The sequence below is a fragment of the Callithrix jacchus genome, chromosome 2 (assembly GCF_049354715.1).
Source record: "Callithrix jacchus isolate 240 chromosome 2, calJac240_pri, whole genome shotgun sequence".
Taxonomy (NCBI): domain Eukaryota; kingdom Metazoa; phylum Chordata; class Mammalia; order Primates; family Cebidae; genus Callithrix; species Callithrix jacchus.
Window position 1 is genome coordinate 79,262,685 of NC_133503.1, and position 27,331 is coordinate 79,290,015.

At 32.9% G+C, this 27,331-nt stretch overlaps 1 protein-coding gene across 5 annotated transcripts in view; it reads right to left on the reverse strand.

The window, feature by feature from the left end:
* The window catches only part of ADAMTS19 (ADAM metallopeptidase with thrombospondin type 1 motif 19), a 266,721-nt gene that overhangs the window by 102,206 nt on the left and 137,184 nt on the right, over window positions 1–27,331 (reverse strand). For all 5 annotated transcript variants that reach the window (XM_002744633.6, XM_035290949.3, XM_078364939.1 and 2 more), the window contains 3 exons: window positions 19,234–19,374; window positions 17,588–17,738; window positions 3,269–3,370 (listed from right to left, as the gene is read on the reverse strand). In XM_002744633.6, the coding sequence (XP_002744679.3) occupies window positions 3,269–3,370; window positions 17,588–17,738; window positions 19,234–19,374 (394 nt within the window). The remainder of the gene's footprint in view (window positions 1–3,268; window positions 3,371–17,587; window positions 17,739–19,233; window positions 19,375–27,331) is intronic.

A 27,331-nucleotide genomic window follows, 5' to 3' on the forward strand; every position in this document is an offset into this window, starting at 1 on the left:
AGAGAGAAGAGGAGGGAGGAAGGCAAAAAGCTGTGTACATATACACATTGTGACTATTGGGATATTACAGTCTTCCAATAATAAATTATAATGGTAATTTCAAGAATCTCAATTTGGGAAAGTAAGTAACTAAAATACGTAGAATCCTTCCAAACAGTCTAAAGTTCTAGTAAATTGGTATTTAACATCTCTTTCCCTCTCCCCAGTCCTAGAAAATACTGTTAAATAAAAAACATACATTTAGTATTTTTTGAAAATAAATCATTTGCCCACGACTTAATCTCTGTGAAATGTAAACACCAACACATTGATATGTGCATTGTAAACTGCAAAATATAAAAATTATATAAAAAGCAACATAAAAAGAGAAGAAATAAAACAAGTTATTTTCAATTTTCAATATGCTGTCTATAAAGAATATATCAACCTCTATGTTCAAAGCCATTCTGAAGCATAGAATTCTATAAGCATCTTCTCAGATATAATTATACACTCTTATATTAACTAGATTTATACAGTTTGATCAATATCACTAGAGTGTTATAAATTACAAAATCCCGAGCTTTGTTTCTTGGTTAGCAATGTACTGAGCTAGCAGTGTGTAGTGCTAGGTTGCAAGCATTCAAATATTTTAGCACTACTGCACATAATGGCAGTGTTGGAAGCTATTTTCATGATGGCTTCTACAACAGCTGAAACAAATGAGTATTTGAAGAAGCCCATATGGCCTAAAAACTGAGAGGTTCATTAGTTATTTCAATATACAAAGTATTGCAGAACCTCTAAGAGAATATCACTAACACAATTATAGGAAAATAAAACATTTTACTTTTGTTTAGTAATTAAAGTTTTAATTGCCCAAAAGTGCATTTATTTTAAAGATCTCAAGAATGCAAATTATGTTTATACATATAAGTGGAAGAAAACCAATCATAGAAAAAAAATTGAAGGTGCTAGATCATAAAAATAAAGACATTTTTATATTGCTAAAAAACTAAACATGAATGAGTTATGTGATGTTTGAGGACTCATGGCAGTATGTTTGGTTATCTCTGAATATTACTGCTTTTGTGTTTCAGGGTGATAAAAATGATTGCTGGTGCAAAGTTTTATCCAAGAAACAAATTACTTAGCACAATATCAGGAGGGTTGCTTGATATACACAGGTTCTTATACTTTTGTGTGTATATACTTAAAAAATAAAACAGACCCAAATTCTGATGCTTCATTTAAGCATAAAGAAAATATTTGGCACAGTCTGTAAATAACTAACTGCTCTTTCACAGAATTCCCTCTAAGGAATCATTTTTTTATTGATAATAATAGTGATAAAATATTTCTAGTCTTTAATTTTTTTTTTTCAAAAATAGTCTGGATTTAAACAATTTGTACTTTTTTTCTTTTTTTAAATTTTTATTTATTTATTTATTTATTTTGAGACAGAGTTTCGTTCTTGTCACCCAGGCTGGAGTGCAATGGCGTGATCTTGGCTCACTGCAACCTCTGCCTCCTGGGTTCAAGCGATTCTCCTGCCTCAGGCATCTGTCACCATGCTCAGCTAATCTTTTGTATTTTTAGTAGTGACAGGGTTTCACCATATTGGCTAGGCTGGTCTGGAACTCATGACCTCGGGGGATACATCTGCCTTGGCCTCCCAAAATGTTGGGATTACAGGCATGAGCCACCACACCCAGCCTTCTTTTTTTTAATTAAAGAAATCATGTAAGTAATAAATGACTGCATGCTGATGTCAAACAATCCAGAAATGTCTGCAGAAAAGTTATATTCACCCGTCCCTCTCAATGCAGTACTCCCAGCCATCAATTCTACTTCCCTCCCAAGAGATAACTTCTAACTGCAGTTTGGAGTTTTGTGTTTATATTTCATTTTTTTTTTTCCCTTTGAAACAAGGTCTGGCTTTGTTGCCCAGACTGGAGTGCAGTGGTGCAATCTTGGCTCACTGCAACCTCTGCCTCCCTGGCTCAACCAATCCTTCCACCTCAGCCTCCCGAGTAGCTGGGATTACAGGCACCCACCATCACGCTTAGCTAATTTTATGAGTTTGAAAATATATACTTGTGTGTGTGTGTGTGTGTGTGTGTGTGTATTCACATCTGTATACAAATGTCAAATTGTACTATAAAGTATCAATATTTCTGACATGCCTATCAACTAACAGTCATGTCTTATAGATGTCTTAAGGTTAGAACATGGGTATCTCCCTCATTTTTTAACACCTACATTGTAACCATTCCTCTCCAATGATTATTTTTATTGTGTCTCATTTCTCACCATTACAAACTGCACCCTTCCCTAAGCATCTGTGTGTGCGTGTGTGAACGTGTGTGCATCTGCATGCACAGGTACAAGTGCCTAAGATAATTTTCTAGAAGTTGAATTGCTTCATTTCTGTCCATTTTTCAAATTGATGTGTTTTAAAAATAAAACTCCATATAATTTTATGTTTCTTTAAGTATTTCACCATAAGCAGTCCATAGGTTCTTTATGTTGCTGTTTATTTTCAAATGTAATACACATTCATGTTCTTTAGAGGCAAGCTTTCTGATGTTACAATTGAGTACAGTGATAATTCTACTTTCCTGTCACAGTATGCAAATTAGAAAATTATGTAAACTATTGATCTGTTATCTTGTGATTACATTAACCATAATTATTAAATACATGTGAAATTCATCTTCTTTATATTTCTCAAAGAAAAATTAATTTTCAACAACAATTATTTAGATCTGGAAGTGTATACTAATAAAATTTTAAAGCCTTATGAAGTACATGAACTACAGACGGACAAATATTTGCTAATCTCCAAATGTCAACTGGAATATTTTATTGATGATGATTATACTGACAAGAAAAAAAATAGTTGCTCTCCTAAGTCAATTATTTTATACTTGAAAGAATTCATTGGCTATGATAAATTTTACCATTTATGCTATTATTTGTCCTTAATTTACTTCTGTTTAAAAAGTAAAATTATTCACATTTTTGTTATATTAATGCATATATATGACTCTCAACATTCTCGTAATCAACAACAAATAAAAAAACCCCACCACACTAATATTAACAAAACAACCATGAATTTTAAAAAGTATAAGCATTAAAACTGGTGAAATACTAATATTTTTGTATATATTGAAATTATTCCATCAGTGCTAAGATGAATACAAATGTAACTGGAAGAGAAAATGCAAGTTTCTCATGTTTCATCTAGTATGCTTATTAAATTCAGGCAACACAAACGACTTACCTTACCAGGGTCACACTCAGTTCCATCCATTGGTGGGTCCAGTTTGGTTTTGCATTCTTTCTCACCTTCTACCTTGCACCATAATCCTGTGCAAATAACATGCTGAAAACAAAGGCACAATAACTAATAAGGGGAACATATCACATTTTAAGTGAAGCCAACAATTTTTAAGAAAGCTATTTTGATAGAACAAAAAATATTTGAATAAAAACATGCTTTATGTACTTAAAATATTAAACCTATAATTGAAATAGTATAGGGCTTATTTATAATAATGGGAAGACTGATACATAATGATAGAAAAATCTGTCTAATAAAGTTAAATCTTTTAAAACTTCCTTAAATAAAACATATAAGTTTATACAAGATGATGTAGATACAACAGAAAAACTTAATACAGAAATCATCCTTTATACTATGACAAATGGACCAGGTTGGAAGAATAAGTGTTTGTGTTTATGTTGTAAATTCAGTGTCGAGTGCCCTAAAGTCTCCTCCCACCTATGCTCTGCTTTTATGCTTAAATGCCATGGTTAGTACTTTATTTTTTCATTATACAGTCTTGACCCCTGCCACAATATAGAGTCTTAATGTGCATGTTTTTGTAAATTGTTATCAGTACTTTTCATTTCAGTATGAAGCATTTTTACATCTTTAGAATGCCGTGAAACTTTTCTAGGGAAATGTCAAAGGGATTAAAAAAATACTGGGATAAGGTAGCTGAAACATGGCAACAATCAGGAAATGTGAAAAAAAATGGTCAAAAACCTTAGACACAGCTATAATTGTGGCCAGCTTAAAGACATAGGTATGAAGAGGCCAACATACAAATTAATAAAGATTATTTCTGTAAGGTGGTTGACATTTTTTAGACTCATGGATATTGTTAACAATTGTGCAGAAATATGAAATCCAAAAAGAACAATTAAAAGTGACTTAAAAAATTAGCCTAGTGTGGTGGTGCATGCCTGTAATTCCAGCTACTCAGGAGGCTGAGGCCTGAGAAGCCCTTGAACCTGGGAGGCAGAGGCTGCAGTGAGTCGAGACAGCGCCACTGCACTCCAGCCTGGGTAACAGAGTGAGACTATCTGCAAAATAAAAAACGTGAGTTGAGTATTTACTCTGCACTGCAGATGACTGTGTTACTACCTATCCAGATACTGGGAGAAGAGAGTGGAGAACAGGTCAATAAAGACAGAACAAGTAGCAGTGGGAAAGGCATAGTTATGAAAAGGTGAGCAGACCGGTACAATGTGGAGTATGAATATCACGGGAGAGAGTAGTAAAGAACAAGGTTGAGAAGACAGAAGAGCCAGGAAAAGACTAGGGGCTTTACGTTTGCAGAGAAAAAATAAGGCATTTAGCAGCTCACTGGCAGTAGATTTATAATAGGTTATTTTAGGAAACTTATTCTGGTGTTAGTGTTCAAAACAGACTAAAAATCACAGCAAAATTAAAGTAAACTTGTGACACTGTCCTATGTTACACAGTTAAGAGTCAAATATTTTTTTCAACTTAGTTGCTGAAACCACTTAATAGGTCAGTTTAGAAAATAACTTTATAACTTAAAATGCTTGGCACAGGAATCCACAACAGAGGTGCACAACTTAAATATATTTGAATAATACATTTAAATTGTAACAGACCTATTTGAAACATATATTCTTTCAATATATTTAATATTTAATTATTCTAATAATTTGTTGCAAATCCCAAAATATTATTTTCCTATATTTTCCTTTACTTTCTGAATTGTTTGTAAGCTTTTAAAATTCAATAGTCTATGGAGAAAGTGACATATATTTAATTTACCTTATTTTCTTTGCTGTGACTTTTTTTTCAGCTTGAAAATATATCACACAACTATATCTTATTATATTTAGGATGTGGTTTAGCTTAACTAGTGACCTTCTTCTAACTGCCTGTAACATTTGCCAAAAATTCATCTAGAAAATTATTGTGAAGAACACCTATTAATCATATTGCCCCTTTATAATATTTTAAACTCTTGAAAATGGGCAAAGAGGTCAATTGTTTTTCAGTACTTTGTAGACACATTTAAGAGTATTTCTGTTCACAGATGTCTAACCTGAGCATTTTTCATCCTAAAAATTTTCCACCCAGCTAGGAACTTTCTGTCAAGCATATTTGATAATTATGGGGTCAAATGTTGAATTTTCTTTAGAAGAAAATTTCAAATAAGAATTTTTCTTTATTTGCATTTAATATAACTTAGTTATCTTACAACAGTAACTTTTTAATTCAAGTTTATTAGTTAACCAATGCATACTGAACTAAAAAAGCAAATCTGCATTGTAGTTTTGGAATAATGCTTGCTTGTTGAACGTTGTTGGTGGTCTGCTTTCTGCCCTCCACCATTATCTGCTGCTGTTTGAAACAGCAGGTACTCTAATTGATTCCCACTTGAGACACTCAGAGCATACAAGCAAACTTGGCAGCTTTTCAAGATAAGCATGGCCATGTAGCATAGAATCTGGTCACAGAGATGTATTTTACCCTTTCTGTTCTGCAGGTCTAGGGTTCTTAGGGTAAATAAATTATAGCCTCGGTCTTAAAAATAACTCAGATTTAGAAGTTCAAACCAAACTGCCACAAGTAAAGCAAGAAAATGTTGAAGAAATGGTATAGATATTTTTCACCTTGAAAAGTGGAATACCTCAAATATATCATATTAGAAGTACATAATGGCAAACCCTTTCTAAAGGCAGAGTGGTAGATTTTGGGCGTTACATTAGAGCCGAACACTGTCCCTATGTTACACAGGCAAGACTCAAATATTTTTTTCTACTTAGTTGTTGAAACCACTTAATAGGTCAGTTAAGAAAACAGCTTTATAACTTAAAATACTTGGCATAGGAATTCACAACAGAGATACACAATTCAGCATTTTCTAGCTAACTAATAAAATAATACAATATTCCTTTGTTATGCTTCTATAGGGAAAAGAGATTATTAAAAGAATATAATATGTACTTGGATGTTTATCTCAAATAGGCTTTTTAAATGTTTACATAAATGGACTATGTATTGAAATGGAAGGTTAATTGTCTTGTTCAAATATTATAAAATTTATCTTCAAAGCTAAACTGTACCCATGTCTTTATAGCAAATAGTTCCATTAAGATGTTCTGAAGTTTATGTTAAAATAAAACAATTTCAACTGCATATGCTTTGAAGTAATAATCAATCCTTGGACATATAACTCCTTGCTGTTCCCTGCATTACTCTATAAAACACATTTTCTTAACATTTAACATAATATTGCAAAGGTAATTCAGATATAAAACAAAATTTTAGAAATATTCTTTTCTAATAATAGAACTTTATTATAATTATTAAAATAGCTTGTGTGTGTGTGTAAGAGACAGAGAGTACAAAAATGGGAAAACAAAGATTCAAAAGGAAAATAAAGCTGAGCTCTAGTTCTTTATAAAGACTAATAAAATTAAAAATTAAGAAAAAGAGAAAGCAAATAAATACTATTAGGAATAAAAAATGAGAGCATAACAGATAACAGTTCAAACAGAAAATAGACATTATAATTAAATCTATGCCAATAAACATGACAACTATATGAAATGGAAAAATTGAAACTTCAAATTTACTAAATTGAAACCGCGAATAAATAGAAAAGCTGAACAATTCTATAGCTATGGAAGAATTAAACCTGTTAAAAATCTTCCCACAAAGAATACACCTGCTCAAAGACTAACACTCTTTCAAGGAACTTAGATTCTCAACTCACAGACACTTTTTAGAGAACAGAAAAAGAGAGCATTACTTCTTTTTAACTTTTATTTTAGGATTAGTGGTACATATGAAGGTTTGTTTCATAGGCAAACATGTTTCACAGGGGTTTGTTGTACAGATTATTTCATCACCCATTCAAGACCAGCCTGCCAAGATGGTAAAATCCCATCTTTACTAAAAACACAAAAATTAAGCCGGTGTGGTGGCAGGCACCCATAATCCCAGCTACTCAGGAGACTAAGGTAGGACAATCAGTTGAACCCAGGAGCTGGAGGATGCAGTGGACTGAGATCTCACCACTGCACTCCAGCCTGGGCAACAAAGCAAGCCTCTGTCTCAAAAAAATAATGATAAAAAAAATAAATTTAACTTTTAAGTTCAGTGGTATATGTGCAGGTTTGTTATATAGGCAAACTTGTATTATGGGGGTTTGATGTACAGATTATTTCATCATCCAGGCATTAAGCCTAGTACTCATTAGTTATTTTTCCTGATCCTCTCCATCCTCCCACACTCCACTTTCTAAGAGGCTCCCATGTGTGTTGTTACCTTTTGTGTCCATAAATTCTTAGCATTTAGCTATCACTTATAAGTGAGAACATGTGGTATTTGGTTTTCTGTTCCTGCATCAGTTTGCTAAGAATAATGGCTCCAGCACCATCCACATTGCTGCAAAGCACATGATCTCATTCTTTTTATGGCTGTATAGTACTCCATGGTGTATATGTTCCACATTTTCTTTATTTAATCTATCACTGATGAACATTTAGCTTCATTCCATGTCTTTGCTATTGTGAATAGTGCTGCAATAAACATATGCATGCATGCATCTGTCTTTTTAAAAGAATAATTTATATTCCTTTGGGTATACACCCAGTAATGGGATTGCTAGTCAAATGGTATTTCTGTTGTTAGTACTTTGAGGAATTGCTACATTGTTTTCCACAGTGGTTGAACTAATTTACACTCCCATCAACAGCATATAAGTGTTCCCTTTTCTCCACAATCTCACCAGCATCTGCTATTTTTTGACATTTTAGTAGTAGCCATTCTGACTAGTGTGAGATGATATCACATTGCAGTTTTGATTTGCCTTTCTTAATGATCAGCAGTGTTTTGTTTCATATGATGGTTAACTGCATGAATGCCTTTTGAAGGGTCTGTTCATGTTCTTTGCCTGTTTTTTACTGGGGTGCCTATTTTTTGCTTGTAAACTTGTTTAAGTTTGCTATTGATGCTGTATATTAGACCTTCGTTAACTTCATAGTTTGAAAAATATTCTCCCACTCTGTAGGCTGTCTGTCCATTATGTTGTTAGTTTCTTTTGCTGTGCAGAAACTCTTGAATTTAATTAGATCTCATTTGGCCATTTTTTTTTTTTTTTTTTTTTTAGTTTTGTTGCAATTGTTTTTGGAGTCTTTGTAATGAAATCTTTCCCTTTTCCTATGTCCAGAATGATACTGCCTCAGTTGTCTTCCAGGGTTTTTATAGTTTTGAATTTTACAGTCTCTAATCCATCTTGAGTTAATTTTTGTATATGGCATAAAAAGGGGTTCAGTTTCAATCTCCCGCATATGGCTAATAAGTTATCCCAGCACCATTTATTGAATATTTCTCCATTGCTTGTTTTGGCCAGGTTTGTAAAAAATTAGATAGTTGTAAGTGTGCAGCCTTATTTCTGGGTTTTCTGTTCTGTTCCACTGGTGTATGTGTCTGCTTGGTACCAGTAGCATGTTGTTTTTGTTACTGTAGCCCTGGAGTACAGTTTGAAGTCAGGTAACGTGAGGCCTCCAGCTTTGTTCTTTTTGCTTGATTGCTTTGGGTATTTTGGCTTGTTTTTGTTTCTATATGAATTTTAAAATATGTTTTCTAATTCTGTGAAGAATATCAATGGTAGTTTAATAGGAATAGCATTGAATCTATAAATTGCTTTGGGCAGTATGGCCATTTTAGCAATATTGATTCTTCCTACATATGAGCATGGAATATTTTTCCATTTGTGTCATCCCTGATTACTTTGAGCAGTATTTTCTATTTCTGCATGTAGAGATCTTCCACCTCTCTGGTTGGCTGTATTCCTAGGTATTTTATTTTGTATGCATGGCAATTGTGAAAGTGACTGTGTTCAGCAGGCATACTTTTGAGGGGAACTGAAAAAAACTGGTACAAGGTTAGTTCATCATCTTTGCAGCTTTAACCTGATAGGCACCCACTGCTGTGCCCTGACATTAGGTGTCAACTGGGAAAAACATATAATCTCTGTAGACTTATGAAAACAGAAATTGCGGTGGTCAGGATTGCCATAATCTGAAGAGAGAATCCCAGAGGGAATAGAATCAGAGGAGTTTAAGTCTCCCCTGGGCACCTGACCCATATACACACAACACACTATACAAATAGCACAGATAAGAAAAAAATGAGTTGATCTAAGATATGAGCTGCTGCCTACAATAGATGAGACAAAGTTTCCTGTTTATATCTAATTAATGTAATTCCCTGTGAAAACAAAAAACAGTCTTTGGCGTAATATAACAGAATCCAGAGCCTCTACAACAGGGGTCAGCAAACTCTTTCTGTAAATTGCCAAATAGTATGTGTTTGAGGCTTCTTGGCAAGGTGGTCTCTGTTGCAACTATTCAACACTGCCATTGCAGCTTGAGGGCAGCCAGAGAAAATAAATGAAAAAATGGGTGTCACTGTGTTCCAATAAAACTTTAAGCCATAGTTTGCTAATGCTTGCTCTACAATACAACAACATAATTTCTAGTATACAAGTAAAAATTACTGACATATGTAGAACAGCAAAATGCAACCCTTTCTTTAAAAATCTAAATAAACAATTCAAACTTGAGTTAATACATGTGTGATGATTTTCATAAGATTTGAAACTGACTTTTTGAATATACCTAGTGAGGTAATGGAAATTGGCTTATAATAAATGAAAAGATATCTCAAGATAAAAGTTTTAAAAAAGTACACTGAAACATTCACTTTAGATGTGAAAAATACAATATGTAAAATTAAAAATTGACTCAATGGATTTGAGCAGAATAGAAATGATAAAAATTCAGTAAGCTTGAAAACAGTGTAAAGGAAATTACCCAATCTGAAGGAGAGAGGAAAAAATTTTTTAAATATGAAAGATATGCAGAAAGCTGTGGGATTATATAAAAAAATTAATGTGTGTAACTGTATTCTTAGGAAAAAAGACAGAAATGTAGAAGTAGAAAAATATTTAAAGGAATTATTACTGGAACTTTTTTCCAAATTTGAGAAAAGGTATAGATTTACAAAATCAATAAGTTCAACAATCCTCCAATGGGATAAATATAGAGTAAAGCATATGTAGACACATTACAGCCAAGCATCTGAAAATCAAAGATAAGCAGACTATCTTATGCACAAACAAGGAGAAACAACAGATTACTTACAGGGAAATGACAATCCAAGGGCTATACATTTCTCAACATAAACTATGGAGAAGAGAAGACAGAGAAATGTTTCTGAGATGGTAAAGAAAAAGAAAAAGTCAACGTGTAATTTTATATCTAGTGAAAATATATTTCAAAAATTAAGGTGAAATGAAAATTTTCAGATGAAAGAAAATTAAGAGAATTTGCCACCAGCAACCCAACTAAAAGAAATGGAGAAGGAAAATGAAACCAAAGGAAACTCCTATCTTCAGGAAGTCATGAAGAACAATGAAAAGGGTAAATATCTAGCAAAAAATAAAAGACTATTTTTACATTCTTAATTTTTAAAATAAATGCAATGTGTACAAAGCAAAATGTATACAATTTTATTGTGTTGTCTACAATGTTTACAGATGTTACATATATATATAATGATTATAGTACAGAAAAACAGAATGAAGAATTCTAAATGTGCATATGTGGTTATGTATTCCAATAATTCCAAATGAAATAGTACTACATTAACTAAATAGATTGAGAAAAATTGAGGGTTTATATTTTAATCCCTAGAGGTGAGTTTGGCAAACTATGGCCTGGAGACTGGCCAATTGTCTTTAGAATTGAACTTCTACTGGAACATGTCTATGCTCATTCACTTACATATTATAAATGACTGATTTGAGCTGGAGCAGCAGATTTGAGTTGCAACAGAAGCTTTGCCACTGACAAGCCTAACATATTTACTATCCGGCCCTTTAAAAAAAACTGTGAGATCCCAGACATAGACCCAGATCAGGATTGTTAAAGAGGTAAAGGATTATAGCTAAAAATGTAATAGATAAAGTAGGATCCTAAAGAGTATTCAAATAATATAAAAGTAAATTAATGGGGATCAGAGGGAAATAAAGAGTTAAAAAGTAAATTATAAAATGCTAGACCTGAATCCAAACACACTGTTTAATCAATGATTAAACATTAATGAACTAACTACTTCAATTAAAAGGTCATAATTATTATGATAGATTAATATCAAGACTTAACTACATGCTTACTACAAGAGACTCACTTGAAATAGTATATTCATTTGAAATAGTACACAGATACATTTAAACTAAATGAAAGCATAAAGTTATACCATGCAAAAAATAAGTACACAAAATCAGATTAATATCAGACATAATAAACTTCAGTATAAAGAGTGCTACCAGTGATAAAGAAGACTTTTTCATAATGAAAAGAAATGCAATAAGAAGACATAATGCATCAGGAAGACATAACAATAATAACTGTATTAGGGTCTAGCAATAAAGCCTTATGAAGTATGAATAAAAATCTGATATAACTGAAGGGAGTAGATAATTGCACAATCATAATTTAAATTCCCCACTTCAGCACTTATTAGAACATCTATACACATACTCAATGAAATATGATTCGTATAACTATATTAATAACTTTGACCTAATTCATATTTATGAAACACTAACAACTGTGGAAATGCATTCTGTCAAATGCATATAGTACATTCGCCTGGATAGATTATAAGTGAGTCTCAATAAATCTAAAGAGATCATGCAGAGTATATTTTTGGATCTAGAAGTGGAAAGTTTATATAACAGGTGAATGCTTAAGCATGAAAAAAAAAACACCTAAAAATTTCCATAAGTGATTTTACTGTACTTCCAGAAGCGGTATGTGAATTCTGATTGCTCTGTATTATCAGCAATAATTTTGTATTTTCAATTCTTTAAACTTGAGACATTGCAATGTGTATGCAAATGTAGGTCTTTATGGTTTTAATTTGCATTTCTTGATACAATATTAATGATGTTAAGTGTATTTTGAGAGCTCATTAGCTATCTACATATCTTCATTTCTGATTGTCTGTTGAAATGTTTTGCCCATTTTATTGTATTGCTTGGTCTTTTATTACTATTATAAGGATTTATATATTTTGGACAACAATCCTTTGTCAGATATACCTATTATAAATATTTTCTCCCATTATGTGGCTTATCTTTTCTTTGTCTTAACAGTTTTCCTGAGATAAAATAATTTATTTTGATAAATTTCAAACAATAATTTTCTGTTCTGTTTTTCTTTTATGGTTTATGCTCCTGGTGTCCTATTAAAAAATATTTCCTCTACATTTTTCCCTGAAGTTTTATAGTTTTGTAGATTCCATATTTAGGTCTATAATATATTTAGGGTTAATTTTATCTTATTATATAATTTTTAAAAGATGACTATCCAGTTGTTTCAGCAGAATTTGTTGAAAAGCTTTCCTTTACCTATTGAACTGCCTTGTCAGTTTTGTTGAAATCATTTGTACCCATGTGTGAGAGTCTATAATTGAACTCTCTATGGTGTTCCACTGAGGAGTTAAGTCTCTCCTTTCATCAACACCACATTGTCTTCATTACCGCAGCTTTATAAGTCTTAAATTATGCAGTTTATGTCCTCCAACTATTTCATGTTAAATCTTTTTAAATCCAAATTGTTGTTGCCTCTGGAATTTTGCAATGCCAAATTACAGAGACTAGGTCTTCTACGGTTCTTCATAACATTAGGTTGGTGCAAACATAATTGCAGTTTTCGCTATTACTTTATTTTAGTTCCAGTCTGTGCATTGGCTTCAAGGAGAGGTTCAAAGAGTCCTACAAACTTGGATGAATCAAGCAGACACAAGAAAAATATAAAACTAGAACTTTCCATGTCAATATTTAAAGTCATCATATGATTCAGTCGTACTATAAACTTTTCTATCCATTTAATGCATACGCATTTCCTAGTGTGCCTAGTCCATAAAGGTAGGATCTTAAGTTTCCTGGAGGTCTTCAATTTTATCACACTTCCTTCTTTGTCAAAAAAAGGTTAACTCCTACGGGGCCACTTCTTACTGTTTCTAGGGAAAAATCCTTCCATACCTCTATATTTTTAGCCAAGCTAAGTAATTTCAGGAAGCTATTACAATGACTTGATGCAGTTGGAGCTGACGAAGCCACAAGATGCCAGATGGCCTGAAGGTAACAGACACCAATTGCTTAGGACTCAGGAACAAGACCATCCAAGAAGTCAGCCATTAATTCTGCAGACTAATGCAGAAGAGTGACCTATTATTGCCTGTGATCAAGATGTTTCACTAGAATATTTACATCTGTGCCTTCAAACATTTTGCAGATATAAGTTGTTATCCTAAGGGTGAATTTATATCATTAATTAGATCAGCATTATGCAATAATGCTGTTTGTGTTTGTGTTTATATATCTGTTCATAAGTATTCCCACTTTTTTATGGGGTTGTTTTTCTCTTGTTAATTTAAGTTCCTTATAGATACTGTATATTAGACCTTTGTCAGATGCACAGTTTGCAAATATTTTCTCCTATTCTTTAGGTTGTCTATTTGCTCTGTTGATAGTTTCTTTTGCTGTGCAGAGCTCTTAAGTTTAATCAGATCCCATTTGTCAATTTTTGTTACAATTGCTTATGGGATCTTTGTCATGAAATCTTTGCCCATTCCTATGTCCAGAACAGTATTGCCTAGGTTTTTTCCAGTTTTGGGTTTTACATTTAAGTCTTCAGCTTTTAACACAGCTGATCAATCTCTCTTTGAAAAATGTCCTCCTCACATTGCCTCCAGGATCTTAATTGGCTTTCATTCTATTCCTACCTCAACATACTTCAGCATTTTGTTTCTGCTTTCTTCTCATTTTCCTAAACTCTAAATATTGCATTGACTTAGGTCTTAGTCCTTGAAACTTTTCTAACTCACTTCCAATTGTTATTTAGTGTTACATCCTCAATATCTTAAACTTCTTAATGACTTTCAAATATGTTTCTGGACAAGCTTACATCCCTACTTGGATGTGTAATAGGCATCTCAAAACATGATCCACAATGAATTCCAGGACATTTTGCATTGTGTTTTCTCTTGCTCTATTCCTCCCAAGATAAATGGATGGCTTGTTCTCCCACTTTCTGCAGATCTCTAAACAAATGTTACGTTTTCTAGGAAACTTTCCCAGGTCACCTTACATGAAATAACACTATCCCAACTCTCTCCCTTGGTACTACTCCCTATCTTACCTGAGTTCATATTTCTTCTAAACAATTATCACCAACTGACATATTAGATATGCATTTGCTTATTTCCTATTTCCTCCAACTAAAATGTAAGCTCTATGGAGATAGGGTCTTTGATTCCTGCTGTATTACTAGTGTTTTGTACAGTGCCTGGAAAGTAGTTGGAACTTAACAAGTTTTTGTCAAATCAATGACTAAATTTGTGAAATCATCTTTTTATGGTTCTATCTATCTATCTATCTATCTATCTATCTATCTATCTATCATCTATTAAGTTACTATACAGGCTGTACTGATTTGAGACTGGAATATAAAAGTGGAGAGAAAATAAAAAGGAGAACATTTCTGGACACCTTAAACCTACAACTTAACTTTATTAGCACAACGTATAATTTTAAAACAAGGCAACATCCTAGGATACTGAGAAACAGACTTTGAAAACCCAAGTAAACAGATAAATTTTCAGAGATCAGGGAAAAAAAATCTGTACAGGTAGGTTAGTGGAAAATAATCTTAGGAATAGAGCAAATAACTTAGAAAAAGAAATCAATTAAGATACTGGTTAAAACTGATAGTATAGGTGCTGTAGGAGGCAAAAGGGATTTAGCCTAAATACAAGATCTGATCTAAATACAAGATCTGATGTTTCCAGTAAAGGAGATAACACAGTATATAAAAAAGTCTGAATTCCCTAAGAGACTGTAGAGCATAGTGGTTACAATGCATCTGATTTTGTGGCCTTAGACATAATCTGATTTTGAATCTAGCATTCTCTGTTAATAGGTATAAAAACTTCAAAGCGTTATTTAACTGCTCTAGACTTCAAATTCTTTATTTGTAAAATAGGACTGGACAATAACTATGGCATTGAATAGTTATAAGAATCAAATTATATCACAAAAATAAATAATTTAGCATACTATATGGCAGATATTTAGAGGTTCAAACATTGTATAATGGCACTAGTGAAATTTAATTGCAATATGAGATATTAATAAAATAATTTCTAAAAGCTTATAAACATAGTATTTATGGAAAAGATTCTATAATTTGGCAGAACCATGTGTGTAGCTGATCATCTGCTGTGTTTTTACAGTAGCAATGCTTTGTAAAAGATGAAAATTTTTGATGAACTGATCCATTGATCAGTTCTATCAATTCTCCATACCACATGGACTGAAACGGTATCCTATGCAATGCTGCAGAGTCAGTGACCACAGACAGCCTACTTTGTTGCATAAAAGAATGGCAACTTCAGCCTGTAAAAGTGTCTGCCCACAAACCCAAACCTTTGTACCTCAAAACTTTCATTTTACCATGAAGATTTAAGAAAGAATATTGTGACCAGATTTTTGATTGTCTAAAGACTCAGAGGTGAAAGCAGAGTGAAGGAGGCTAGAGTAGATAAGGTCAAAGAGGTACCAGGGACAGACCTTACAGAACCAATGTCATAACTGTCACACATGATGTGGAGTTCCAAGGATCCATGGCTGTGCCTCATGTAAACCCTTTGGAATTAGATTGTAATTACATAGCAACACCAGTTCCTTTCAAGCTCTACTATTACCAGATGAGTATTACAGTCTATACAACCTTTCACACATCACACTTGATGCCCCCCTAACTCCATACATTCACTAATTTTAATTCTAATTCAGTTGTTCACTGGATATTTCACTTACTCTGTGAAAGTCCCTAGGCTAGATGCTGGAGAAATTCACTCTGCCCTCATGCAGCTTACACACTAGTGGTGAAACTGATCAGAAGCAATTAATAAGCAAATAAGTGCACCACTCTTTCAATAAGAACCACAAAGCAAAGAAAACATTCAACACATCATGTCATATGCTTTGTTCCTTATTCAGGGTTTTAATTATGCTGACAGTTACAAGTTACCAAAACAGCATTATCCTCAACAAAGCCAAACTCCTTTGAGGCAGTAACAGAAACTTTGGTCAGGTGAAATAGAGACATGTTTCAGTGATGCTTAGCCAATTTACTCTCAATGTGGTTATCAGTTTATTCATGAAGTACAGTGTGTATGTGTGTGTGTGTTTCAGGAGGAGCTGGGAGGAGATGGGCAGATAGGGGATGGGCAGCAGAAAAGAAAAAAAAAGGGGGTTAATAGAGCTAAAATTCTTCCATCAGTTACAAAGGTCATTTTGATTCATCCTTTAGATTTTATAAACCTAACACTACTGTTCTCACTGAGTAATTACTATTGAAATATTAATATATAAAAACTGCTTTACCATTGTACATTCTCCATTTTCTTCTAGTTTATGTAGAAATGTACTCTCTTAATTTTCATTCCTATAAAACATACTTTAAAAATTTTAATCTTAGGGTTAAAATATATAGTTCTTCCTCCACAATTACATGTTCATACATAGCTTTTATGGCGTTTTTACCCATTTCCATATAAGAAAGTGCAGTTAGTCCTCCCTGTTTTTTGATTCAGCATCTAGGCATCCAACCAACCACAGATTAAAAAAATACTAAAAAAGATAACAATACAACAATATAAAATAATACAAATGATAAAATAACATCATATAATAATTATATAACATTTACAATATCAGCTACTGTAAGTAATCTAGAGATGATTTAAAGCATATAGGAGGATGTGGGTAGGTTATATGCAAATACTACACCATTTTTCACAAGGGACTTTAGCAGCTCGTTGTGTTGGTATCTCAGGGAACAGGATGTGGGTACTGAAACCAATTTCTGCAGATATGGAGAGAAAACTTACGGGATTTAAAACAGAAGCATTGAACTGACGTAAAAGTACTTCCCTGACTTCAATGTAATTTTCAAAGTAGAAATTGTTAGGTCTTCCTTTATTGACTTCGATTAAATGCTTACATCTTATTTCTATCACTTCCAAAGTATGAGAAAAAAATGCACAAACATTTTCTTAGAAAATTTTTCTTTTCTATGTTGGGGTGCTTTTGATCCGCAGACCCTAAAATAAAGTTAACTTCTCCTACCAATCAATACTTCTAAACAATGAATGAATGCACAAAAATCCCATCTGGATCCTTACCTGCATCTCCTGACAAAAAGAAGCCAATTGCCCAAAGAGGATCTGGCATTGTTCATCAGCAGTGTATGTCATCCCTGGCAGCTTGGAAGGAACCATCACAGAATTGATACTCTGTGGATTTGTTTGTAGCAAGCAGTTACTGGCCTTTGACCTGGCAATAGGCAGGTATGTGTAAAATTTTTAAATTAATGTAACAAGCTGATATGATTAGCATTCAAGACACACTTTTATAATATAAGAATATATTTTTACTTTTTACTCTAAACCCTTCATAGAAATTGAATACTCATAGAAATTACTCTATATTTCAAAAATCATTTATTTACAATGAAGATAATCCTAATAAATAATAATTTTCAAAGTTAACAGAACTTTTTGGTGTATAAAACACATTCATATGAATTAACTCAGCTGATCTACATAACACTGTGAAGTAGGAGTTATTTTATGCATTTAATAGGTATACAAGCTCAGTATCAGAGTAATTTGCCCCAAAGTAGTAGGTGAATGTAAGAAATCAGCTATATTTGGGGATTTAAAGAATGTATGGAAAGCATCCTTAGCTGAATATTAATAGTGTAGATATATTTGAGCTTGACATTGTGATACAGCTGTGTAATATACTTTAAAGTGGTATTTGATGTCACACAAGTCTCTGATTCATGTGAAGACAGCCATAAAAAATCACGTATATTCCTTAGGAACTCATTAGGGCCTACAGAAGGGCTGCTGATACAGCTACTGATGGTGTGTTTGAAATACCACATGCTCTGAGTGCTATTCTCTAGACTATTATGACAAAGAGTATGCACAGACTGTATTGTATATATTTTAGAGCAAAGATATGGTAATGTGATAAACATTATAGTTTGATAGATTTAATAGCCATTTAATGAAAAAAATAGGCTTAACTATATAAATGGTATAGAAAAATGAATACAGTTCATCTGTGCAGTGAATTTAGCAAACTAAGTGTTCCTGTATTTCTCATTAAGATTTGTTTTAGACACCTTAAACATCTCACTAACTGCTTTGCATATTGTCTACTGCTTCAGGTGATCCTTCTATAATTACAGAAATAAGGAAAGAATGATTGCTTAAAATGAAAATTAGAACAATAGTAATATTTTTCAGTAATTTTCCAACAAGAAAGAAAGTGTTACTGCCCTGAACGTGGAAAAGTAGAGACTCTAGGGCTATGATAATGGTGAAAAGTACTTATTAATGAAAAAATACTCAAAGCATAGAAGTATTATGAGTGAAAAGTGAAGATATTGTTAGAGGGGCTCTGCTCTTCGTGATAACAGATGTGCTGGGTGATGAACAGTGTGAATATTTCCACTCAGAAAAAATTAAGGAGGCAATTAAATACTGCGACAGATTAAAAAAATCATTATAACAATTTTTTAATCTTACAAATAATCTTAACTGTCCCTTTTGAAAAAGGTAGAAATTCAAAAGTATACGGGTTAAATAACATGTCCCAAACTATACCACGAGCCAATGGAAAAGCCAGGATTGGAATCCAAGTGCCTTGACTTCTACTCTGATGGCCTTTCCACTTTGCTACACTGGCTTCTCTAGTTAGAAAAGGAAACAGCACACATAAACATTCAAAAGGCAAGAATAATAAGTGTCCTCCATACCTGAGAAATCGTTCCAAATCTTCTTTGCTACATTGAGACCATGAAACATCACCAAGATTTTGTCCTTTAATCCATTCACCAGACATAATATGAAGACCATCAGCACATGATGGGTGGTCATTGTCATGGTTAATGCCCATGCTGGTTTGGAATATCATAAAATTTTTAAATTTACATTAAGCAAAAGTCACTTTTAAGCTTTTGATAACTGCATTTAAATACCAGTTAAAATACTTAAAATAATGGGAGCCAAATTTGTTTTAAGTAAATTAGTTTCAAAATAAAATTAGATTTCAGATTAAGTTACTTTTTAAATTGTGTTACCCAAATTTAAGGTAAATATTTGTATTTAATAAAAAAAATTTCCTTAACCTACAAAATGGCATGTTTCGATCATTTATACTGATCTATATATTCTTTGCATAGTGATATGTATGAAACTCAAAAATAATACATTCATATTTAACCACACTGGATTCTTGCTGTTGCCTGAATCAAATTTGCTTCAAAATTTGAAACCACATTTTTCATCAAATGTGAAACCTCATTAATCTTTTAATTTCCTTTGTCTTCACCATCTACTTCATTAGACCATCTTCTTCCTCTTACCTCATATAACACAAATTATCCTGGGAAACTTTCTGCATTCCTGGCCTTCTTTATCTTTTTTAGTGAATCCTGAATCTGTTGAAACTATTCTGACTTATTTCTAAATAGATGTTCTAGAAATACCTTAAATTCAGTATGTCTAAGACTGCCTTTCTTACTTTCTCTTTCAACTCTCTATTTACTCCTCTATTCTCTTTTTCTCTGGCTCTCTTTTTATGCTCTTGCTAGCCACTAAGTTTTGCCAAATAACGAATCTTCAAGTCATCATTTATTTTTTCCTTTCCTGAATTATTGCACAGGATCTATTTTATCTACTGTTAGACGCAAGCCCTGCCAACTCTACCTTCTAAACATTTCACTCAACTGTCATCTCCCTTCTATTCCTATTGTTACTATTAAAAATGATTATATAGTATACTTATTACAGTGTATATAAAGTCTTGACAATTGCTATGGTATTGTACCTGGGTTCTGTCCCTCTTATCTTTACCAACATTCTCCCTTTTCCTACTCCTAACCTGCCCCAGTGAAATCTACTTAAAACATAATCTATCTATTCCATTCCTCTGTTTTCTCATTGTCCATATGACAATTTCCAGCTCTTTAACATGACACATAGCCTATTCATGTTCTTCCACATTATTATTAGACTTTTTCTTCAGCCATACCAAATGACTTGTAGTTTCCCAAACATTATGTTGTTTTTTATTTTCTTGCAATTAATTGTTATTTAGCATTTTCTAGGTATCATAAATCATATAAGGAAATTTATAAACTTGAGTTAAAACAACAAAATGGGGTAGGATTGATTGTAACATACATTTTGCAGATACGAAGTACTTGTCCAAGATTATACAATGAGAAATTGAAAAGTAATAATGTTTGAACTGATGCTCTAGAACTCACGTGATTAACCATTCCACATTGGGCATGTATAAATTCCATCCCCCAACTCCATACCCTGTTTAAAGTGCCTTTCCTTCAGCTTCTTTGCCTGAAGCTCAAATTCTACTTAATCGTCAACATTAATGCAGTTTACTTCTATCAGGCTTTCTTTCACTAATCCTCACCTCACGCATTTGTACTACCTCTTCTCCCCACCACAGGATTCTGTGAGCAATATTGTTACAGTGTTTTCTGCATTACATTATAACTTTTAACTTTTGGTTCACTCTCTAAATTCTTGAGACTCTGTAACCAATGTTGAATCATGGGTTCAATGATCATGTAGAAAAAAGAATTATATAGTCTTTTGTGAATTCTCATAATGAGGCCAGTAAAATATTTTTTTGTGAATGAGGGATAGTACTGAAGAAGAAGAGAAAAGTCAATTTTGGTACATGCAAAGCCTGAGATAATGGCAGAATAGTCCATTGTTTCTTTCTTCTTCTTCTTTCTCTGTTATGTTCTAGATAATAAATAAAATTGTTTTCATAACAAAAAATTCACAAGAATATATTGTGTTTTAAAACAAATTAAAAGAACTGTTATACAAATTGCTAAGGGAAATTAAAATTTGACTGCCTATGTCTCCTCAAATTAAAATAAAAATTTTTTAAACTACCAAACTGTCTTTTTAAGATAAATTATACGTTCGAATACAAATTTTTGTAATTAAATATGTTTTTGAGGGAAGAAGATAATATGAAAAGAATAAATAAATTCCATGTTATTAATGAATTAAGACTATATCACCATGCTAACTTTAACTATAAAATATTCTGCTCTAAATAAAACTAAAATACATTATTGACTATTACTTTTCACTTTCTGTGTTAGAAAAATTCATCAGTTAATCATATTTTTCTTTCCTATTCTAATTAATTTTTCAAATAGAGTCTGTAGCAACACATATTAATGGAATAACTGACAGAGCACACAAGAAGATAAATGTTTTCATACTTCGAAGATAAAGAGGAAAAATAAGAGATTATTTGAAATAGGTATGAACCTATTTCAACCTATTCAGTTCAATTGAAATATTAGAAGGTAGAGTAAAAAGATGTTGAAGTTAGAAAGCAATTTAATCTCTGTACCTTTCCCTTATTAATGTGACCAAAGGCAAGTTAAATAACAATAAGCAAATGTGGCTCAGTTGCCATATCTGTTAAATATACTTTCCTGACTGATTTGTTGAAATGACTGCATAAGCATGATTTATAGTGCCTGAACAGTGCCTGGAATACAGGCAGAATCCACAATGATCCTCTATACTGGGGAAATAAATCAGAGAAATTTTATTACATCATTCTAATTTGCCAAAAGATACATCAACAGATTTATCAGTAATTGCATTAAATTTACTTTGCTGTATTTCCTTTCTTTAACGAAAGTGTAGACTTCAGAAAAACCAAGAAAATAACAACAAAGAATTTACTTACATATTAAGTTAAAATAATAAACTATAAATATGGCACGATATCACAAATCAGTAAAAGTGGCTTAAATATAATTCTAACTGTATGGTTCAAATGCAGCCCATCAATGTTCTGTATCCTCTCTGCCATTGATTCTGGCTACAGCACACATCGCTGGCTGAACTGGTAATTAACAGCCATTTGCCATATGGAACATGCTTGACTCTTCCATCTGTGGTGGCATAATCTTTCAAACCATACACAAATGCTATTATTTTTCAAGGGTAACTAGTTTTTCTCAGAAATCACAAACCTTCCTAAATAATGTGTTCCTACAAGGGAAGGAGAGGGATTGCTTCCAAGATTTTACAATTTGGACATTTTCCCAACAAAGTATAATAGGATTTTCCAAATATAGATGATCATTTTCCTTTTGGGATCCTGATCCTGATTTTCATGTAAGACACTAGCTGCAGCCATGGAGAGATCTGGTGATTCAAGCATTGTTTACCATTAGTTAAATTTTCCTAAAGCTATTTAGCGCACAACAGAAAAGATTTTCATTAAATTGGGACAGGGCTTTTTAAATCACACATCTGGAATTGTCAGGAAATACTACTTAGTCCTGACTGTACAGGTTTGAAATAAAACAATTAACTGTGCATTTTAATCTGTGCCAGCTACTACTATATTAACCACTGACAATGATGGTATCACTTAATCCTCACAATAGTCCCATAATGTTTCTATTATCATGGCTTCCATTTTACAAATGAGGAAGGTGCTGAAGTTAATGCTGAAGCTGTGACTCAAACCTGGGCAGTTTGATGCTCACACACATGAACCTCTAATCTACCACACAATAGTGCTTTTCTTTCTGGATCAAAACTCTCCACTTTTGGAGATGATTTATTGTTTTCTGAATAATTGTAAATGCCCCTGTTCTTTTAGCAGAAATACACCTCTACATGTGGAGCCTTGTAACCAAGTCACATGCATTGCATGGAAAACATTCTCTAAGTAAGACATTAGCAACACCTTTCCACACACTGCAGTTGAACTACATTTTAATAATCTCAGTTTAAATTCATTTTGACAAAGAGCCTTGGGCAAATAAACTCTTCACTAACATTGTACATGGTTGTCAAGTCAACTGAAAAAATATTTTTATCTTATAAAACTTCTCAACTTGTTTCAAAGTCTTTGCCAGGAAGTTTTGTGATATCTTGCGGAAAGCTGGAGAGGCATTTGGATTTTGAAGATGGTCCCTTTTGATGTTTAAAGAATGAGAGACAAGAAGCCTTATGAATTCACTCACCTTTTTTTGGACAATTTGGAAAGGATCTGATTTGTAAACAGTAACATTTTAAAACAGCAGACTTTTTGTGCTGAATACAGTAAGCATTTTTATGACATAGTATTTCCCACTAATGCCATATATTATTATTGGAAACATTAATAAAAGAAAGAAACTATTACAATGTCTTACTGGAAGTAGATTATATTTATACAAAATGACATTTAATTTCATATTTCTTAGAATTCAGTGGGTATATATAATTTGATACAATTTCACTATTATGTGTTCACGGAGAAAAATTCAGACATTAAGACATACAAGATGTTTCATATCATATTTCTTTTAATATTTTAAGTCATTTCAATTTGTACAAACAATGAAATGTACTTTTATTGGCAAGTCAAAAGTCTACATAAAAGCAAGGTAAAAAATTTGAGGTTAAAAGAAGAGTGGAGGTACAAAAAGATATTCCTTTTGACTTTGCTGTGCATTATATTACAGGTTTATCTAATAATGCACATATACTTGTTGATAACCCACTACTGTGCTGAGCTGGAGTCACAAAAATGAATAAGACTCAGTTCCTATACTCAAAGAGTGTATTATCTACTAGGATTGGAACACTATCCTTCACTCATGTGTAGCCAATGAAAGCCTGGATCCTGTTAGTCTTATATTCCTTAAACCTCTCCCACTTATCTACCCCCTTTCACTGCTATTACTATCAACCAAAATTGGTGCTGATTCTTTCTACTTCTGGATTATTGTAACACCTGCCTGACTGTCCTCCTGCCATTTAACTCTTTGCCTTATTAAACCATGCTTTAACAGTACTAGTTTCTTCTGAATGTATTAATACCAAAAAAGAAAAAGCTAGTTTCCTATGCAAAAAATTTTCATTTCACCTGGCAGACAGAGATTTTTAAAATGCAAATAATGAACCACTTCATCAGAATCACAGAGCACAAGGACATTAGAGTAGTTAAAATGTAGATTCACAGGCCTGTCCCCAACAAATTGAGAGTATTTAGAGGTAAGGCCTAAGAAATGGCATTTTGACACATTTTCTAGATGATTCTTATTTACTCAAAATTCTGGGAAGCAATGATCTACAGAATAAAATCCATTCTTTATTCAAAACATCTGTAAACTGATACAAATCTGATTTTCACAGTTAATTCCAGCCTAACCTTTTCTATAATTTCTTTCCATTAGATACCTTCCATTCTAATCTGCATTTACAGACGTTCTGCTTTCAAAAAGAATTCTTCAATAAATTATAGCTCATATTTATTATTATCTTTAACTTCTGTGACCTTCAAATATATGGTATGTAAGACATATCAGAACTGCCTTGTATTTCTGGTTAATTTAAAGTAATACATATAAAATACCACTACCTAGAATGTAAGCCTTCAGAGAACAGAAATTGTTGTATTTTCTTTTTACTCCCTTTAATTATTTAGTTGAATGTCTTATTAAATGTCTACTAATTTATCAACTGATATAGGATCATAGAAACACCAAATATGCTGTAATTAGAGATGTGAAACTACTGTGGCCTCTAGCCAACACAGAGAAACTGTGAGCCTAAAAAGTTAATAGATGATCTACTCCAGGAAGGTTTGCTTTACTCTAGGATATCCATTTGCCAAGAAACATTAGAGAATTGCAAACAGAAAGCTAGTTCTTCCAAGGTCATTCATTAGCTGGGTGATTTTTTTTCCTTTTCAATATCCAAACCTACATTTGGAGAGAATGTGGTGTGGGAGCATGTATGTTTATTGCAGGACTGTTCATAATAGCAAAGACTTGGAACAAACTCAAATGCCCATCAATGATAGATTGGATAAAGAAAATGTGGCACACATACACCATGGAATACTATGCAGCCATAAAAAGAATGAGTTCATTTCTTTGCAGGAACATGGATGAAGCTGGAAACCATCATTCTCAGCAAACTAACACAGGAACAGAAAAACAAACATCGCATGTTCTCACTCATAAGTGGGAGTTGAACAATGAGAACACATGGACACAGGGAAGGGAACCTTACACACTGGGGCCTGTCAAGGGGTGGGGGTTAGGGAGGGATAGGATTACGAGAAATACCTAATGTAGATGACAGGTTGATGAGATCAGCAAGCCACCATAGCACATGTATACCTATGTAACAAACCTGCATGTTCCTCACATGTATCCTTTAACTTAAAGTATCAAAAAAAATTTTAAAAGAATCTGGTGAGGGAGAGCTGCCACATGTGTACTGGCTATATTCTATGATAATTAACTTGGAAAAACTGCTTACTACTCTACATAGTATCATTGTCTAAATAAAATATCAAAAACAAAAACTGCATTAGTAGTGTACAAGAGTCTTCATGATAAGTAAACGTCTTCTCAATCTGGTTAAAAACCTCTAAAAGATATGAAATCACTCCAGGAAAGAACAGAACTATGAAAGACCACTGAAGGCTGAAAATCTTCTTTTCATATTAAGTTATTTATAAAATAACTTCAATACTACTAATTATTGTTATCATTTGATCTCTCTGTATTATGTGCCAATTGTTGTGCCATGACATTAGAGTATCACAAATCCTAACAATGAATCTTGAAATTCAAAACTATCCAAATTTTAGGAATAAAGAAAATCAATACAAACCGATTGATTTATCCAAATCTTGTTCTTTAAGTACCTGGCAGAACAAGAATTCAAGCCCAAGGCTGTATGTCTAATAATGCACTTTCCCTCTCACCTATCCACTTATGTAGTCTTTAACATTTACCAAGGTATTTGTGCCAGACAAATATATGTGTGACATCTGCTACAGAAAATTCTAAGTACAATGGGGACAGTACATTTAGATAGCCGTTACCAATTTTTTTTTGCTCAACAACAATAACTACAAAAAATTAATCTTTGACATTTTAAAAAGCAATGAATTTCCAGAAGAGCACATTTGTTTTTTTGGCTGTTATAACAATTTATTACTATTTTTTTTTATCTATTTCCCATTCTAAAAGTCTTAGGGGATGATGTACTTTATATTTACTTATTATTTAGTTCTTTTTTTTTTTTTTTTTTATTGAGACAGGGTCTAGCCGTATTGCCCAGGCTGGAGTGTAGTGGTATGATCTCGGCTCACTGCAACCTCTGCCTCCTGGGTTCAAGTAATTCTCATGCCTCAAGGTGGCATGTTGGCCAGACTGGTCTTAAACTCCTAAACTCAAGTGTTCCGCCTACCTTGGCCTCCCAAAGTGCTGGAATTATAGGTATGCTCCATCACGAGCCATTGTACCTGGTCTTTATTTAGTTCTTAGTGTAGATCTAATCTCCTCTTAGAGCATATCCTCTCTTCTTAGAGCAGAGATATACTGCTGTACATCAATACAAATGAGTGCCAAATTTTATTCACTTTTGAAAAGGACTCTTCTTGGAAGCTGAGAGAGCGTGGCCAAATCTACTGTATGCCTCCTGGGGCATATGCTAACTTCTTTAACTACAGTCATCATGCTGGTCATTAGGTCTCCAGTATTTATTCATCTTATAACTGAAGGACTGTAACCTTTGACCAGTATCCCCCATTTCCCCACATCCCACAGCTCCTGGTAACCACCATTCTGTTACTATGAGTTTGACTTTGTTTTTGGATTCCACATATGAGTAAGATCATGCAGTAATTGTTTTTCTGTGTCTGGCTTATTTCACTTAGCAAAATGCCCTCAAGGTTCATCTATATTTTTGCAAATAGTTAAATTTCCTTCTTTTTAAAGACGTAGCAATATTCCATTATAGTTATGTGTACATACACACATACCTACATAATTC